Source organism: Tinamus guttatus, unplaced genomic scaffold (genome assembly GCF_059628265.1).
Source record: "Tinamus guttatus ecotype Peru unplaced genomic scaffold, ASM5962826v1 Tinamus_guttatus_pri_ptg000489l, whole genome shotgun sequence".
NCBI lineage: Eukaryota > Metazoa > Chordata > Aves > Tinamiformes > Tinamidae > Tinamus > Tinamus guttatus.
The window spans coordinates 848297-868199 of NW_028289023.1; the positions used below are offsets into that span (position 1 = coordinate 848297).

The 19903-nt window shown below is 39.3% G+C and overlaps 1 protein-coding gene across 1 annotated transcript in view; it reads right to left on the reverse strand.

The window, feature by feature from the left end:
- PHTF2 (putative homeodomain transcription factor 2) overlaps positions 1 to 18912 on the reverse strand; it is a 44010-nt gene extending 25098 nt beyond the window's left edge. Inside the window, exons 1-4 of the mRNA XM_010211023.2 lie at positions 18694 to 18912; positions 7012 to 7068; positions 2788 to 2857; positions 514 to 672 (exon numbers count right to left, since the gene is read on the reverse strand). Coding sequence (XP_010209325.2) covers positions 514 to 672; positions 2788 to 2857; positions 7012 to 7068; positions 18694 to 18738 — 331 coding nt within the window. The 5' untranslated portion in view covers positions 18739 to 18912. The remainder of the gene's footprint in view (positions 1 to 513; positions 673 to 2787; positions 2858 to 7011; positions 7069 to 18693) is intronic.
- Positions 18913 to 19903: the final 991 nt, after the last annotated feature.

Here is a 19903-nt window from a genome sequence, read left to right on the forward strand (position 1 = left end):
CATTCAGGAGCATGGCTGAGGTTTGACTAAAGTATAAGCTAGAAGCTTAATTGCATCTAATATAAGCAGGTAACATGTGGAAGACCAACTGGACACTGGTCAAAGATCATGCAAGCAGGTTGCACACAGTCACACCTGGGCAGGTTTGGCATTTCCTGCTTCTTGGTAAGAAGCTCTTGAACTGCAAAGTATCAGAAAGATTAAAAGCCCGAGACAAAATACACAACCCAAGCCAAAAGGCCCTCAGTCTTGAAATAATATAGACCTGGAAATCTGACTTATATGCCAAGTAATAAAGAAAGCCTGTGAGGAAATCCTTAAATTTTCAAGACATCCCCTTTATACATTGAAAAAAATATTAATCCAAAGAAACGTGTTTGGGACTGCAAACAATTTCAGAAAATACTGGAATGAACTGTAATAACACACAGTGAACTAAGTCTGATGCAAAATTTATCAGATGTCTGAAATAAGCCAAATGGTTAAAGCCCTGTCCAATCGAGCCAGCTCTACCTTGAAGTAGATACAGAACAAGCAGCCAGAAAAAGATGACCCTTGATGTCACCTGGAGCCACCAGCCATAGAAGAATGGAAAGAACACAACTCTCACAATGCCTTTGCGGGTCAGAGATGTCCAAGGACTTTCTGGTTTTGCTTTAGCAAAAGCAGACCCTAAAAATAAACAAACAAATAATAATAATTAAAAAAAATGGAGAGAATGAGAGAGATTTTAAATAAGGTTAAAAATTTGGATATAATTTATTGTTATGGCTAATTATAACTTCAGTTGCTGCTATGAGAGTCGTTAAGATGTTGAAAAGAAATACCAGATTTAGATAAATAAGTGTACTGAACTATTGAGCCTATAAATAACTGCATCCTCAATTCAAAAGCTGACTACCATCATCAGAACCTTCTAACACCATTTAGACTTTCGCAATGCATGAGTAATCAAACACAGCCATTTCCTACCATGTCAAAATGATCCGTTTACTTTGTTGCACTAAGATATCAGAAACTTAGTCTGAAGCACCAAGTCACACGAGGAATTTACCTGTCCGCGCGGGCAGAGCGGAGGGTCAACACGTGCAGCTGCCCCAGCCAAGTGACCCAGGAAACTGCCCAGGGCCACGCGGCGCCGAACGAGCAGGGAAACCACGTCTGGAGGAGGCGCCCCTGTCTCTCCTCCTACCCCGTGTCTGCTCTCACTCACTTGGCCCTTTTTTTTTTTTTTTTTTCCCTTCTCTTTCTCATATCCTCCCATCATTTTTTCACTGCTCTAGATCTAGTTTTCTAATAAAATTTCCTGAAAGACTGTTGTTATTTTAAAATCTTAATTAGACAGATCTATGAATGAATTGAAATCGTTACAGAAGATGGTTATTTACATTTGTAGGCCAGTAAAAATATACTGAATTACACGTTTTGAAGTCCAGGCTGTGTACTTGCTCAACTGCTCAATTTCATTTCTGTGTTAAGCGATGTTTAGGGATATTCCCAGATTCCTTCATGAAGCAGATATTTGGACCTCAACTTTATTTGTCTAGATTTGTATTTCTCTATTGAAGTTAGTCCAAATAAAACCAGCATGAAACTCATGTAAGACTAAGCAGATGAATTAGCTGGTGATTCAGGATTCATGATGCTCATTAGAGGATATTCAAACACTACCATGCTACCCATAAAGAGAAGCAATAATACATGTAAAGCAATAATAATTTGCCAAAAAGATCACACTTTCTTTCTGCAGACCTCTTCGGTACTTACTCAGAGGGATGCAATACCTCAACCTAACTGTGCTGTTTCATTAATGAAAAAGGATAACACCTGCTTAGAGCTAACGAGGATGGGACTTAAATTATGCGCAGGCTACTGAGAGGCAGGGCCAACACAGCACGTGCCTCTGCTGCACATCTCTGCTCTCCTCACAGCTGGCATCACTGAGCTCTGCGCTCATACACCTAAAACACGTCTTCTATTCCCATGTCCTGCAGGCTTTATCGGTCACAAGTCAGGGGGGCACTTGCACTAAGGAGCACTACTACAGCAGCTTTTAAAACCAGCCCCTTTACTTAAAATTTGCCGTATTTCATTACGTAGAGGGTAGATTTTTTGATGGCTATTTTCTTCCCTGACAAATACTATCAGACATTTCATAGAACAGCTAAAATTTCAACAAAACTTCAGCTGATTAGAGATCTGAATCAAAAGAGCACTACTTGAACACATTCAGGGCATGCTGGCTCCTGGGTTCATGTAAAAAACACCAAATAATATTGTTTTCCAGCCTTTGGAAGGCATGCAGGAAATGAAACAAAGAGGTGGCTTTTTGCCTTTTCTTGTCATTTCATTCTTTAACTCAGGAAAGAAGCATCCAAGGCCTACATATTTTTTACAGCCCAAAAATTTCAACATAATATTTCTTCTAGTTGTCAGAAGAGTTGGAAGAACGTCTAAATATATATAAAAACAGGAGATTTCTAACCCTAATTCTAATACTAGGATCTAGGACAATTAATCTGTTTCTCTACTCAAAATCTAAATATCAAAATTAAACTGGAAGGCATTTTGAAATTTTAAGCTAGAGACCTTTGTAAAGGTAAATGGTATTACCTATCTGTTCCCTAAACAAGCACATGTATTCAGCTTTTGTATATACTTCCTAACCCACTCTTGTTACAAGACATAGGACAACAGGGGGCCGTTAGCCTGGTTGGCTTTTTTTGTATATCACCCTCGAAACTTGGAACTGCTGAGAAATTCAGCTTTTTCCAACTCAAGACCTACCTCTCACAAGATCAACATCTATGAGGTCTGGTTTCACATGTCCTGTTTTCTTTGGTTTGTTTCTCAAACCCTGCAACACGCAAATACTGTCAGAATACATTCACACAGAACTCAAATTGCAGAAGAAAAACACTGTTGTGGTCAGTAATTATATTTAACCTATATTGCAATTAAGAATTCAGACAAATACACGAACTTTATACATAAAAAGTAGTGCGAAATGAATGTTCCAGGAAACACGGAACCATATATGTCTTTTACACAATCTTGCCAGTTACTGACCATAAGGTAGTTTTCAAACATGATTAAGCTCCAAGCGCTCATTTCCCAGGCTTGGGATTATGCAAACAACATATTATGCACACACTTGCAAGAATTAGTAATATATTTCTATCAACTTTTCATAACTTTTGCCACAAATTACTTTCCTGAAATCCTTTTTTATGTCCAGTTAAACTTCACAAAATGTGCGCTATGTAATTCCTTAACTCAAAAATGTAACGAACTACACTGCACATTCAGACCCACTAAAAACAGCAAGCTCCACTACTGCAAGGGCAAAAATCTGGAAAAGTACCGAATTTTTCTTAACACTGGATAAAGAGGAAAAGGGAAGAGGAAAGGGAAGAAAAACTCCTGACCCACTAAAATAAAAATAACACATACATAATAAATAAATAAAGCAGGGAAAAGTTTCTGTTTATTCTGTCTTTTAGAAACAATATCTTCCTTGACTGAAGAGCCAAGCACAGTCCTGCATAACTGTCATGTTTATTTTTAGATCTAAAATGTGATACTATGCTCTCCAGCTCGAGAGAGAGATGGTAAGTTTATTCTAATTCCATTACACTGTGCTCTTAATCACATTACCCAAAACTGACCCAAAGAGCACAACTCATACAGAGTAAAATCTAACAAAGAAAAATTAGTATGGGGATGGAATTATGATGGAAAGGGTTCAACAGCGTTCATTCAAAAAGGAGTTAAATTCACTGATAAATTTTAAATTTAATTGTCAGCTTGCATAAATGTGTTTATATTCATTAAACATAAGCATGACATTGAGGTGAATGTGTAAAAATGAAATGAACATTAATTAAAAAAAGATCATGGAAATTTGGCCATTTGCTTTTCTTAAACCTGATGTCAGCTGGATTTATTTTTCACACTGAAATGAAAGAGCAGAACTGTTCACAATGAAATAAAAACAAAGTGATCATTAGATATGTCTATTAAGAAAAAAAATAGTGTTGGCATAAAGGAGCAGAAGTAATAATACTTTAAGAGTAAAGTAATAATAAAAATAAAAAATAATACTTCTGTAGAAGTAAAACATAAATAGAACAAAATTAGCTTTAAGGATGGCAAATGAAGAAAAACAGTAGTACGGGAGAAATAACAATGCAGAGCTTCAGGTGGAAATAGTTCTTTAGAGAAATCTTAAGACTACACTATTTTATGTGGAGGGTAAAACAAGTCCACAATTAGCATCATTGTAATTCCAGAGCTAGTTATAGATTCTTGTGAAATCTTGCATTAGCAAGCTACTCATTTGCAAAATAAAAGATCTGTATCTTAGAAATAAAATGTTGTATGATAGAATAATTCTCAAACATATTTTGAAATCTAAATAGAGAGTTGAATAAAAGAAATAAACCCTCCCCCACCCAAGTCCTATGAGCAATCTACTGCCATGGCTAAGATTATGGTTTTTGTCTTAAACACAGAATTTTGGGGGGAAAAAAAAAAGGGAAAAAAATTATTTCAAGCGAGCAGTGCAGTATCCTTCACGGGCAGAGCTGAGGATACATTTTTAACACATCTCCTCGGGATGCACGGGCTATGCTGAGCTACGGTGCCTGCTCTGCACCGCAGCCCCTGGAAGAATCCCATTCCCTGGGATGCCCTTTCTGCACTCCTCAATGTGCCACAGACACCTGCAATGTAGGTGGAGAAGAGCTTCAAACCAGGGTCAACCAAAAAAATTCCTTCCTCTGTCAAAGTCTCATTCAGTTCAGGCCAATCCAGCTAGCTCACATAGTTTCTTTTTGACATTGAATATTATTTGGCTACAAAATAGCAAAAAATAAATATTTTAAGTATTTTTTATTTAAACTTTATACTGTTAAAATTTTCTCTTGCGCAAATTTTTAGGTAAACCTTTGGTAAACTCTTAATAGGGCAGCTCTAAGCAATGCATTTATATTGGAAACAGATTTTTCCACTCAAAGATAGTGATTTGCAGTGAAGTTCACTCAACTGCAGTAGTGTTGAGATTAAAGTTGTCATCTACAACACCTGAACTCAGAGTTTGCTTCTGAGTTATCTTTATTACACAAAACTCTGATAACACAAGCTTACACAAACAGTATCATTTCTCCTATTGTGTTTAACTTGGTGATTATTGGACTACAGACTCAAACAAGCTGCATTTCTAAAAGGCACAGGGCCCTAACTGCAAGCTATTATTTTTAATCATGTCCTACCACACAGTAGTTAGAAGAATTTCTGCCGTAAATGGTGACTGGTTTTCATGGTCATTGAAAGGACACTGAAAATTGGCAATATGTGAGGGCCCTGGTTTGAAGTTCCTTGCACTCCTTGCCAAGGGTATTTCTGAAATCTCTCTCCGCACACTCCTGACAAATGGTGCTATTCCACGGGATTTCTGTGAATGTGTTAAAACAGGCCAGACAGCTCTCAAGGTGAAACATTCTTGGCACTAGCTATGACAGCCGGCCACGCTACTGGCACAGCCAGCACTGTGTGGAAAACACAACCCCGAGCATACCAGAGAGCCTGGGCCACAGCCACCATGGGACTTCTTGACAGAGAAAAGCCTCTTAGGGATGTTTTTATCCCTTTGGTGCCTCCACGAGGGCAACCACTGAGGAAGTCCGATTTAAAAAAACGAGAAGTTTTCTTGCAACAGCTGCTCTTGCTTGCTCGCAGCAGAGCTGCTCCTGGGTGGAGCAGAGCGCTTAGCTCCTTGTTTGAGAGCATTTACAATCAAGACAACTTCTGCACCAGGACCAGTGACATTAACAAGGTCATTTGAGCAGAGCCTTGCAGCACGGCTCCCCTGAGGGCCACGGGCCGCCCCGGGAACCCCAGCTCTGGCACAGCCCCAGGCACCGGATCTTTTCCGAGGAGCTGGGAGCAGCGCAGGGCCCGCGGGAGCTGCCTCGGGGCTGGGCACCGGGACGGAGCTGCCGCCCGGCCCCGACCCCGGGGCTGCTGCAGCGCTGGGGGGACGGGGCTGCACAGCAGCACCTAGAAACCCGGGCGTCCACGTCGGGAAGCGCTCGCTGTAAAAATATCGTCGCTGTAAAAATATCACCGTCTCCGATTTAAAAGTTTATTCGCACATTTTGTACAGAAGTCAGGACACTTCTCAAGTTGGGTCAGTTATAGTTTCCACATTAACACAAATAAATCTCCCTAATGGATTCTGCTTGGCTATTTAAGCACCAGGGCAAAGGCAGGGGAAAGGAGGGACAGGAAAAGTGAAGCAATGAATATTTTGCTGATGTTAAACATTAGGAATGGCTTTGAAGCTCATGCAGTAATAGCATATTTCTTGTGTGCAGTATTTGAAGAAAAAAGGTTAATAGCAAAAGAGAAGTTAATGGCAGTAACTTCAATATCATGAAACATGGCATAATGTACAATCCATAAAACCATTACAGACAGGATTGATTTTTTTCCCCAATAAAAACAATTTAGCACTGTGTCAGACACTGATGGCACTGTTAGTTAAACCAAAATGCAAAAAAAAAAAAAAATCCCACTGTTAAACTGCTTGTTCAGGGGTACAAAGCCTGGAGTACTCACCAGTCTAATAAACTGTACAAAACAAGGACAGCATCATAAAGGAGGAAAAGTAAACTGGAGGGATAAGGTAACTAACTGAAAGTAAAGAGAGCTCAGAGAACTGAAATTAGAAGTCATCATAAAGAGAAAGATAAACAAAGGCACGAAAAACTAAACTTTGCTTTAAGATAACCAAAACCAAAGTAAAATTGTACCAAGGTACAGAAAGAGATGCAGAGCTTTAAATACCATAGATAATTAATTATGTAAAATAAGTAGGGCATAATATGTCAGTTATGTTTGGTTACTGTCCAGAAATCTAATTTGCCAGTTCTAATGAATAACACATGCATTGTAAACAACATCAGCATACCCAATTTGCAAAATGTTGAAATGCTAGAATATTATTACCTTTATCTCTCTTTGCTCTACAGATTTTTCCCATATTTGTTGATCATAGGCGCCAATCTAGGAAGAACATAAGAAATCTAAATGAGATTTCAAGAGACACAGATCAAACAAAATCAGTTTATCTTCTATAAAGGCAAGCAAGAAGATAAGGGGTTATTTCCTCCGAGAGGCTCGTTGACAAAGAAATCTTTATCTTCTCCGCTGGTCTCTGCTGGGCTTGATCTAGCTAGTCTGCAAATTAGCTGAGAAAGAAGGGGAGAAGCAAGCGCACAGCAACAACCTCCATGCCTGAACCAGCAGGGCTATAGATCCTTCACCCCCATCTCGTCTTCAGCTTCATCCCTGACGGCTGCACAGGGCCAAACGTGGTCACACTGCCCACGTGTCCCAGAGTATGGGCTGGGGAAAACTCACAACATGCAAGAGCCTCAGGAAGGGCTCTTTTCCCACAGAGGCACTGCTAGAATCATACTCATCCACAGAGGCAGCCAAAAGTGTTAAATAATCTTTCCTTTATATCACACTGCTGTTTTTCAGAAAAGAGGCATTACTTAAAAGCTGTCGGTTTTCAGGTTTCATAGATAAGACACTCGCATTAAGATGACAGTCTATTTACTTATGAAACTCTCTAAAGATCTCACTTTTAGATAAAAAGTTTTTAATTAAAAGTTTTAATTACAAGGAATTGTTTTCAGCGCTAATCTCATCAAAGTATTGTGGAAAACCTTGCATATTTATGGGAGCAGAGTCAAAGAAAGATAAAGATTAGGAAAGGCTAAAGCTTGCTCCTGCGAGCTCTTATTAAAATCCTAGCACTAAGCCTAACTTTGATGAAGGAGCTCTGCCCTGTTAAATAAGCATCACCCTCCTCTTTCAGATACCTACATTAAATTTAAGAAACTGTTGCACAATTGCTTATACAATCAAGTTGCTCTCTTACTGCCAGATATTTTGAATAAGACTAATCTTAGGCTTCAGGAACTTGTGCTCAAGAACAAGTCAATACACGAGGCCATATATTCAAGTACTAAAAGAAACAAGCAGAGACAGCAGATTTCTTTGGAATTGCCAGCAGTGTTTCTAGATAATACCTGGCAAGGATGTGCTCTGCTGCACGGGGCTTACACCCTTCCTGGACATCACTCGTGCCCCTCACACGCAGGATCACTCACTGGTGCCAGCAGAGCCTTCCCAGGCTCTACACTGGCTTAAAAAGAGTTTTCACGACTACCTAGACACTTGGTGGCTAAGCAAAGTGAACCCCAACCGCCTTAAACAAACCTGTTTGAGATTAGCTTCACTGCACAAAATAAGACTTAGCTGCTCTTTTCATTTTGCAAATGATAACAGACATTAAAAGTCTGAGCATGAGACATCTGAAACCAGAAAATGTTGTTTATTTGTCCTTTTCTATTTCAGTCTTGCGTTTTAAATTAGAAGCCATAGCAAAACCAAACCAAAACAAAGTCTTCTTGGTCAAAAAGGATCTTATGATCAGTATAAATATAACAAGGTTTATACAGAAGTCAGAATAAGCCAAAATATTCCTGGCTAAACTAGAGTTGTGCTCCGTGTCTCCAAATTTGACGTGCCAAAAACTTAAATTTTATAGTATCAGTAAAAGCCCAAAGTATATCTAAAATGGGAATTGAGGACAATGTAAAACACTATGCATTTATTCTCCAGATGAGAATAATTATTGCACCAAATTATTCATTTTCAAATTTAATTTTCTCCATTCACAAGATCTAAGCTTCCAGACAATTTCTAGCTTGCTAAATTGAGAACTGAAAAATCTACTGGCCCTGTGGTAAAAAAATATAACAGTATTACGAAATACTTTGGACCTTGCATTTGAAAAAATATTTTAGACTGGGGAAAATGTGAGAGCCAGGCACTCTGTTGGGCAGAAATAAGCACTTGCTACAAAAAAAATGGAAAGTCAAAAGTCAAAAGGCAGTTTAAGAGCAAACTCAATCTGGAGAGCAGCCAGCAGCCAAAAAGTCAGCATCTTGACTAAGCACTCCACCCAGACAGTTTTATTAAATTGTTCCAGCCTCTTCTGCAAACAGATTTTGGACAGAATATTGGGTCTTCATGAAACCTACTGAAAGAGAGCCTTTTCTGAGTATTTTGTACTCCAGAATATTCCCCTCCTCGATTTCCAAAAACATTTTCCGATAAAGGCAGAAAAATGGATACAAACCTCTCTCTCTTCTTCACAAGAAACAAATGCGGAAGCCTTCGTGCCAATAAAAGTCCAAAGCAAACTCTGTATTTCTAATTCCATTCATAGCTCAAACTCTTTCAGAGTTCAAAGAGCCTTTAAAAGAACATTCTTTTTTTAAGCAAATAACAGTCCGCTTGTTAAAGGAGCCCTGGGAAGCACAGAAGGCTGCTTGACTTGAAGTCTGGTTTCTGTATATTTTCCGGTGAGCGTTATTTTTCCTTCAAGACTAGGCAGCAGCGTCTGTCTCTTTACAAAGAAGGAAGAGCAGGGATTTTTAGTGCTCAGATTTTTCTTTTAATCCTGCTCTATAAAGCATTTCTTTTGGCAGGAGGTGGAATTAGAGCGACAAGGACAACTGTAAGGAAGATGGTCTTTCAAAATTATGTGATTAGACTAGTAGTTCTGGTCGGTCACCCATAAACAACTTTGAATATCAAAATCTGAATGCAGGGCTATTAAATAAGAGCATGCTGTTGCAAACTAAAAAGAGCTACAGAGATGATTGCAGAGAGCAAGTATTAAAAAAAAAAAAAACTCACTTCTGAGAGACTGTTTTCTACTTATTTTCATCCTTTCTTTGATTGCTTTAAGGATGTTATGGAGGCACTTCAGGGACTGAGCACCCATGCTCGCTTCCCTTTTCGCAGTCTTCACAAGCACGCTGCCCTTGCAAGCTGCTGCAAGGAAATGCTTGCAAGCAAACACATTATTATAAAGTCGTATACTGGCATATTTTACTTCCCACGCTAATAAAAATGGTAGGACCCGTGTTACTAATAGGAAAAAAAAAAAGGTAGAAGCATCATGAGGTGTTTGACTTTTGCTGCTGCTACCGCAGGTGCAGCAGAGCTCGGCGGCAAGAGCTCCGCAGTGACGGCAGCTAAGCTGCATCGTACAGCAACCGCCAGCCAGGAGGGAGAGAGCACCTGCACACAGCTGAGAAACGGCGCGAGCAGGAACTGCATTCTTGAATGAATTCAAGGAGGTAAGCTAACACCAGCAAACCTTCCCAGCTTTAAATTGGCTGAAAATTGGGTGAAAACACCAGGCAACTCCATCTTCGGAGAGTTTTGATTTACAACTGTTTACATCTAAATTACTTTTTGTGTCAAATCTAAATATTAAATTTTCAAAATGTTCAAACACAGGCTCTGACTCTTCATGGTTCATCTGCAGGTCACTGAAAAGAGACAGCTGCAAAATAAATTCAGTTCCAAGCACAAGCTTCTAGAAATAGGATTTTCAGGCTTCCTTCATTAAGTCTTTAGATATACACAAAACTTGATCCAAACTAGGTTTCCCTTAATACAGAAGTGTCCCCAGGACCCCAAAGGTGCTCGAGCTTCCAGTGCCAGGAACCCTTAATTTGAAGGTTCAGATCAAGCCCCGTACCTTTACACTCCTGAACCTACCAGCTCCATTCCAATTCCCTTATAGCTGCAGGTCCTGCAGCATCACAGGTCCTACAAAAACTTTAAGTACAAAATACAGCTTTCAAGTATACAGCGTGCACCAATAAATAAGATTCTCCCCACCCTATCCAAAACAGCTACCTTTATCATATTTGATTAGGGAGATGCCTGGTTTCAGCAAACATCTGGTAAAGAAGATAAAGTCACTTGCTTCCTCCGTGCATTTGCAAAACTAACAACTCGGGCAAGTTTATGCAGTCCTTGTGGCTCAGCATATGAGGGACTCCACACTGAAGACTCAGTTTTCTTTCACAAGTAACATGACAAAACTGGTACAAAAATCTAAGCCTTGCTTGTGACACTTAGTTTTATTGGTTAAATTTAAATTGAAAATACATCTGGCTACTTAGATATGTCCATCAGTTTAAACTCACCATGATTTCCAAATTGTCACAATAACTTGGAGTGAGCTTAAAAGAACATACATAAGCATATACACACACAAATACATATATTGTCCATTTGTCACTTTTTTTTTGGGGGGGGGGAGCAGGGGAAGAAAGCGGGGGCAACTATGTAAATGGAAAATATCTACCAAAATATTTACCAAATATCCTACCATTCCAAGTCCCTAAATATCATCTTAACATGAAAACTTACTAAAAACGAGATCAAAATCTCATTGGTTTCACTGAAACCCTACGTATAAATAACCTTCTAACCTATTTCTCAGAAACAGGATAGGTAACAACAGGAGCTAACTGTTTAGGTTTAAAATTGCACTACTGTTTGCGAGCAGAAGGTTGTTTAATTTAGAAAAGCAACAAAAAACTTGGAGGTTTAGCATCCTGAATTGACTAAGAGTAGTTTTACACACAGGCTTACAAATATTTTTTTCTAAAAAAAAGTCAGGAAATGTTGTTAAATTGTAAATGCCTTGGCCTGGGATATTGGGCTATACAATTACTTCAAATAGCTTTTTAAAACATTTTAACCTCCACTATGTAAAGCACTGAGCCATCATTCTGCTAGTACAACTGACAAGGCAGATATGATCCACACATTTTCCTCTTCCTCTTTTTTCACAAAAATAAACTTAGTTCGCCCAATAAAATTAGGTCAGTACTGAAAGATAAAATTTAAACTGGTAACATTTTTTAGCCCAGCCTCATTACATTTTTTTCTTTTTTTAAGAGATAATATCTACTTTTTGAAGTGATCTAAAACAAAAACAATTATTTCTTCCCAATCGACTGCTTCAGAACACATATGATTACAATAGTTCTCACATCTAAAGTTGGGTTGGCACCTTGACAGTCTGTCTTTATAGCATCTCATGGCAATTAGCATAAGTAAAAGGTTAAGCTACTGAAACAGAGCCAATTCTAATTGCAAATAAAGCCCTATGCTAAGAGCCTCTGCGCTGCAGGCTGCTGCTTCCCAGGGTCTTGCTCATAACTAGCTGCTCAAGAGGCCACATGTGCATCAAGCCTGAATTTGAGCTTTGTGAATGACACTGATATTCACTTTAAGTTAATGTAGTGATGGTATCAACGTGTAGCCCAATACTCACAAAGCCTTCTGATTCTAATGGAATTGATCAATATTTCAGGAGACATCTATAATTAATGTCAAAGCAGACTAACAAAGATTATAATCCTGAGAATACATAGTATTTCCTGCCAATCTTAAAACATTAATGTTTATCCATAATGAAAAATGCATGCTAAGTTTTGCTCTTCAAAACCTTCAAACATGTGTACTAGTAATATCACAATAGTTCAATGCATCTAAAAGATACTAAGTACAAAGCCTGGTGAACACAAAACAAAGTTGCTTCCTCGGATCTTCCGCTGAGCAAATTAAGGCTTTTAACACCTTTTTAAAATGACTAGTATGAACACTTTAGCCAACATATTTTTATTTTTACAACCCAAGAGTCTTCAAAAAATGAATGTATGCATTTATGTATCAGATTTTTTTTAATATTAAAATATGCCCATATATGCTATAATATTAATTTTATAAATATCTTTGAAACAGCTTCATATTTATTTTATATGGAAATATACAGTTTATCTACCAAAAATATTTTCACTTTTTCTCAAATAATGGAAAAGGATTATTTAAAGTTATTTTATTTCCTACATAAACAGATCTACACCATAGCAAAGGCAACACTCTAGGAGTTCAACAGCATAACTGTCTCTGTTGGAACCAGTTTCTACTCTTTGGATAAATCTTTTTCCAAGATGTTTTTCATTTGAAAGTTCTTGATGGAGTTACAGTAGATATGTGGATAGGGCATAAAAATTTAGCTCGTAAACCAGAGATGGAAGCTGCTCAACAACACTAACACACCGTCTGCTACTAGCAAAGTGTTTAGTGACTTTTAGTCAAATGGAATGGAAAGTGGAACAGACCAAACTTGCAATTTATGACTCCAGAATAGCTACTTCTGATCGCTTGAAAAAAAAAAAAAAAAGAAAAAAAAAAGAAAAAAAAAAAGTGGGGTCCTCCTCCCTTCTCTGCATCAACTTGCAGGAAGAGAGATGAAACCAACTATTTGGAGCAGAACAAAACAACATAAGCAAGACTTATAAGATGTTGTTCTTGATGATGTCTGAATTACTAACTAACAAAGTGATTCAATTCTGGCAATAACTGCAACAGAAATGAACTTGGAGCCATTTCCCAGAACAGTAATTTTATCAAAGCTTACTGCAAAGAAACACTCTCTTTCAGAGTACAATAATGCACAGTTAAACACTTATTTCCTGTGTATTAATATTTTTCAGTCATTGACGTATTCACTGCCCTGAAAAATGGTTTACGGATTTAGTCTATCTACTGAAAACATAAGTCATCCTTTTTATCTTGCAATTAAATGTAAAGGAAAGTTATATGCATAACAGTCAAAAACAAGTTACAATCTACACTGCATATGAGCAAAGGAATAAACAACATCGAGCATATTTTCTAATGACATATTCTAATGACTGGGCAAAGTTAGATACTGTTTCTTTGACTTAAATGGTCGGACAACAGAGCAGAACTAAAAATAAAGCACAAATTGAACAAGACTGTTTCCTCTCTGTTATGAGCTCACAGCATGATTTGTCACAATAAAATTTGCTCCTTGGTTATTTTCAAGTTCATTTCAATTCAAGTCAGTTATCACAGAATCACACAGGGGGATCCCTGAATCCAACCTCCCCTTCACAACATGCCCCATCGCAGCCGGCTACTCAGGGCCTAGTCAAGGTCTGAATGTCTCCAAAGACTTGGAATTTCACAACCTCACTGGGTTCCTGTCCCAGTGCTCGGCAACCCTCACGGTATTTTTTTTTTTTCATGACATCTGATTAGAATTTCCCCATGCTCCAATTTGCTTGTGGCCTCTCACCCTATTCCTGCACATCTGAGAGCAGCATGAGTCTGTCCTCTCCACACATAAGAGCAGTAAGACCTCCCCTTCACCTTCCCTTCTTAAGGCTGAAGAAACCCAGACTCAAACTCTATGCTTTACCCACATAATTATCTTGAAGGCCTTCTACGAGACTTGCCAAAAAGGGTCCTTCTTCCTTGCCCTGGACAGGTTATGCTGCACTTCAGATGTGCTCTTGACAGTGTCAAAGGGAGGAGAACAAGAGCCCTCCTTGGCCTGTTGGCATCGCTACAGCCAACGCTTCTGCTGTGCTTCAGGTGTGCCTCAGGATTACGGATCTCCACAAACCTGTATTGGCACAAAAAGCTGCCTCAAGAAACAACTAGGAAAATAAGAGCACTCTGGTAGCCTCATTATTCAGTATCGCTCCCTGAAGCCTACTGAAAATTCAGCAACTCCACCAGCATTTCTACAATTCTTTTAAGATAGCACTGCCCTTAGGCCCCTGGATCATTCCTACTTCCCATGGTACATCCTACACTTCCCCTTGTGCCAGCAGTTTCCTCCGTGCGGTAGAGAGAGAAAACAGATCCCTCGGGGAAAGAAAAGAAAATATTCAGATACTGCTCCACAGTCATAATGAACCAACCCAAGAATCATTACTACCCACACAGGGATTTTCAGCTCTTCTCTGCCTCCATATCTTACATAAGTTTAACTCTTCACAGAGCCACAACCTCAGTTTAGCTCCTCAATTTCTTCTCTGCCCAGTTTCAGTATTATATGGAATGGAACTATTCTAAATATAAAATACCACCTCTCTGTGCTTCCCAAAAAAGTCAGCTCTGACAACTGTGGTGTTTCAGCACTCGAGGGCTGAGCTTTCAAAGAGGGAGTTTCAGCCTTCAAAGCCTTTGGTGATGTAGCCACCCAACCTAGGTCACCTAGCAAAACTGTTTTGGTGTCAGGGTTACCAGTGCCCCACACAAATACTGGGCCCACAAGGAAGCCAGGCGGTTTAAAACAACTGGGCATATTTTCTTCTGTTTCCTTGTTAACCTGGCAAGCATAATCCAAGACTAATGTGCTATAAAACAGAGAGTATTTCAGATCTTAAAACAGTGCAATTAGAACTGTAATTTCATTTTGCCCTTTAAAACAATGAGAGAGAAAACATCTCATTAGTTTTATTGTGTCTTTTAAGAGCAATACCCAAGAGATACCCAAAACTGTGTAGAGTGTTTTGGCAGAGTTAACTGATATGCAATCAGATGCAGAATTTAGGTTGCATTCCCTCTTCTCCTGCAACCATTCCCAAGAGAAGAAACCTTTTTACAGAAGCACAGCTTAATTCTCCCCTGCAGTATTAATAACAAATTTGTGTTAAATATTCGGTTTCACTGGCAAGGCTCCAATGCACTTGTCTGATCAAACCCTTAGCCTGATCACTGCAATCTATGCTATCGTTAATCAGAATTAAGGCTTTTTGTAATTATCTTTTTGTGTAGCGTCACGCTGTATCCTGTGTAAGTGCTGTAAGGACGAGGTGGCAGCAAGTGGAAACAAGAGTGTGTGAACATGGACCAGCAGAGAGGGCCAAGGCCTCGGCAGGAGCGGTCCCTGTGCGTGCGGTGCCAGCAGCTGGGGCGGGTGAGGGCCTGGGCAGGAGCCCCTGGGGCTACTGAAGGTCTGGGCTGAGTGAGAAGAGATCTCAAGGACAAATCCTAGTGCCCATGTGCCACACAACAGCCTGGGAAGAGCCCATGTGCAGGACCCAAGCGCTTTCATGAGAACTTCAAACTTCATGGTCCAGATAAAGCACGGGACCTCCCTACTCCCTTAACAGAAACACAAGCGGGCGTTGGGAGCAGTAGAGCTACGCCCATGATACCTTACATCTCAAATAATCTGTTATAAAATGCCATCTGAAATCCTACAATCCAATTTAAAATAACAAAAAACTATCTACATCATTTTAACAAGACAGTAAACAAAAGCTCCCTCCTACTAAAAACAGAATAAACCTATTAAAATACAAAACAAAACAAAAAGTTTACATAATAAGCAGTCTGACCTTTCAAACGATTAAGCACATTACTAAATCATCCTTGTGCAAGGAGCTCAATTCCAAACAATAGTATGACTCATGGGAGGACTCGGTGTTTGCAAACCCCATGGAGGTACAGGCACGCAAGTAGGGTTGGAAGGGCTCAATTGCTTCACTCCATTGCTTAAGTCTTTCCATTAAAGAAATACCAAAATGCCTTCCCTTAGAGAGACCAAAAGACCTTTGTAACACAGAGAGCAACGAAGTGCAAATGAAGAATACATACATGCCCCATGCAGCGCCACAGGCCTGGGGCAGGTGGCTGCAGAGCTGTGCGGCAGAAAAGGCTCTGGGGGAGCTGGTCGGCAGCGGCTGAGCCCGAGCCAGCAGGTGGCCAGGTGGCCGGGAAGGCCGAGGGCCTCCTGGCCTGTGTCAGGAACAGTGTGGCCAGCAGGAGCAGGGCAGCGACCGTCCCCCTGCGCTCGGCGCTGGTGAGGCCGCCCCTCGAGCGCTGTGCTCAGTTTTGGGCTCCTGGCTACAAGGAGGACATGGAGGTGCTGGAGCACGTCCAGAGAAGGGCAGCGAAGCTGGGGAAGGGGCTGGAGCAGAGACCTTCCGAGGAGCGGCCAAGGGAGCCGGGGTTATTTAGTCTGGAGGAGGCTCAGAGGAGACCCTGTCACTCTGTACAGCTACCTGAAAGGAGGTTGTAGTGAAGTTGGGGTCGGTCTCTTCTCCACAAGAACTACGGATAAGACAAGAGGAAATGGCCTCAATTTGCACCAAAGGAGGTTCAGGTTAGATATTAGGAAGAATTTCTACACAGGAAGAGTGCTGAAGCACTGGAACAGGCTGCCCAGGGAAGTGGGGGAGTCACCGCCCCTGACGGTGCCCAAGAACCCTGTGAATGAGGCACTTGGGGACATGGTGTAGCAGGCATGGGAGTGATGGGCTTTCAGTTGGATTTGGTCATCTTGAAGGCCTTTTCCAACCTTAATGATAATGATAACACATAAGAAGAAAATATTGCTTCAATATTTGTTCCTATCCTCACTCAGTCCCTACCTACCTACTTAAATAGATTTTGTTTTATGTTAGACTATAAATATTACTATCAGTTCTCCTTGATCTTTGCATCAACTCATAAATTTGCATATCTCTCCAAAACAAATTATTATTCTCCCCATTTTAGGAGGCAAGTCCTTTCAGCTTGGTCATGGCTCGAGAATCGGCACTGTATATTTGCTACAGAAACACACATGCCAGAACATGAAAATTACTGATTCCTCCCCATTTTCAGTTTGCTGAGTTTGACTGTGTGGGAGCCGCAGCTGGGGCCTGTGAAGGGACAGCTGAGACCTCATGGGTTACAGCAGAAATGCCAGCATGGGAGATATGATAACGAGTGTCTGCTGTAAAGCTCGTGATCAGGATGATGTTCACAGGCCCTGGTCCTTATGTGAGGACTTTAAACTTTTGTATCTGCTGGATGGAAAATACAGGAAGGCACAAGCAATCCAGGAAGTTTCTAGAGTGAATTGATGGTCATTTCTTGACACAGATAATCAATTTGTGACTAAATCGTGTTCAGACATTGATGTCTGCTACAATCAAGATCTCATCTCCCCTGAAGATAGGCAGCCTTTCACCTCAGCACAGCTCCTAGCTATAAAGGCAACACACAGTTTCTAGCTCTGCACACTTCTCTAAAAGGCCATAGAAACTTGGAACAGAAACATTGATGTTGGTATAAATGAAGTACAAACAGAAACATGTGTGTGAAAGCACTGAAAAGAACAGCAGAACAAGAATGAAATATGAATATTTCATTGAAAACGAAAAACACTATTCCCAGGATATGTTCTTCATAGTAAAGTTGTTTATATTTTAGTAAAGCCAAGAAACCTCAAAATTTAGCAAATAGCTCATCATTTTAAAAGCAAATTGGAATACTAACTTCAAAAAAAATGACCATTTAGCTGTCCAAACAGTAAATTAGAAAAAGACATCAACTTTTCTATATACAAATATCACTCAAAAGATACCGTATCATATTATATTGTAACTGCACATCCCCAAATGAAATCTTTCTCCTCTTTCTTTCCCCCTATTTTTTTAAAATCATCTTCATCATTAAAAAATCCATGGCATATTGAGTCTACTTTGCATTTGGATTGGATACTAACAGAAAATATTTTAATTCTCAACTTTCTACCTTGTCTTCTGTTTTTCTTCCTCTCAGTTTTGAAAACCACTGAAACACAAGCAATCGTGTATGTGCTACATAAACAACATGCTCCTGTACACAAGTACATCAGACAACATTTCATTAATAAAATTTCTTTCATTTTCTCCAAAACACAGATAGTCTAAGGGGAGAAGAGTTTTCAAAATACACCAGCAGCTCTTCATTTCCATAAGATATAGTTACTAATTATTACCTATTTTATAATAAAAGTTTGAAGCAACTACCTCTCATGCTATGCTACCCACTGATACAGTGGTATTTCATAGCTATAGATACTTTATGCATTAAGCCCAGTAATCCCACTCTTTTCTTCCAACATTTTTGCCCAACAGGCAGCACAGTAACAACTGGAAAGCTTACCTTTTTCTGGTACCAGACTATAGCATCAGTTACTTTGGACGCCATTTATTCCACTGAATTCACACAGTCATTTTAGGCTGTTAACAGAAAAAGACAAAACTTTATTTCCACCTTCCATACGAAGGCCTACCTGGAAATTGCTGAACAGCTACACTTCTGTTAAGCCTCGTCTCATTAATATTTCAGCAATATTTTGGTGTTTTTTCTCCTACGTAAACAAAAATCACAGCTGACTGGTAGATTTTCCTCCACCCTCCCTAACAAAACCTAAGCAGCAGAGGAACTAAGCTTCACTGTTTCCTAACTAGAGCCTCCTGAGAGCTGCATTACATGCAGCCCTTCCCTTCTTTTTTTTTGCATTTCTGGGCAATGAATCAGCCCCTAGTTATTGCCACAGAATCGTATTCCAAAGACAAGGAATAAATCTGTTATAACGAAAAAAAAAAAAAGAAAAAAAATCATGCAGATTATTACATGTTTCTGGGGAAAAAAAATAGTTCTAGAACTCTGTTAATTACAAAATTAATATTTGGACTAAAAGGGTAAATGAAAACAAGATTTATTTACAAGAAGATAAGCAACGCATAATGATATGTTTGGGTTTTTTTTTGAAACAGTAGAAGTAGTAATAGCTTTTCACATTAAAACTAACAATGATAATATCCAAGTGTACCTTATCACCTACGTAAAACTTTTCTCCCTTGAAAAACATCTTTCAAAATTTTTGTTCTACATCACCAGTCACACAGAGTTTGGCTAAGTATAAAAAAAAAAAAAAAGGCCACAGAGAGACAATTCTAGATTTGGATTGTTTTTAAGCACTCTTTCAGTAAGTTTTTACCTTTTCATGGAAAGACAAAACAACTGTATTGAATATATTATCTTATACTGAATAGTGTATAAAATGAAAGGAAACATTAGGCAAGACTTACAGAATCCTTTCCGGACACTTTATAATACGCAATTTTTTTTCCAAACATGAATGCTTTACCATTGAGACCTAATCCTAACATTTACAGGGTTATTTAAAATTACATCACTGCTGATATCAGGAAATTAAGAGCACTACATTCTCAAATTATTTTAGTACTTAGGTACTTAGCCAGGGCATTTGCTAAGCTTAGTGTTTAGCATTTAAGAATGCAAAGACAAGGCTAAGAGATGTGTTTACAGGATTGGCACACACAAGAAAAGAAATTTGAGAGTCCTT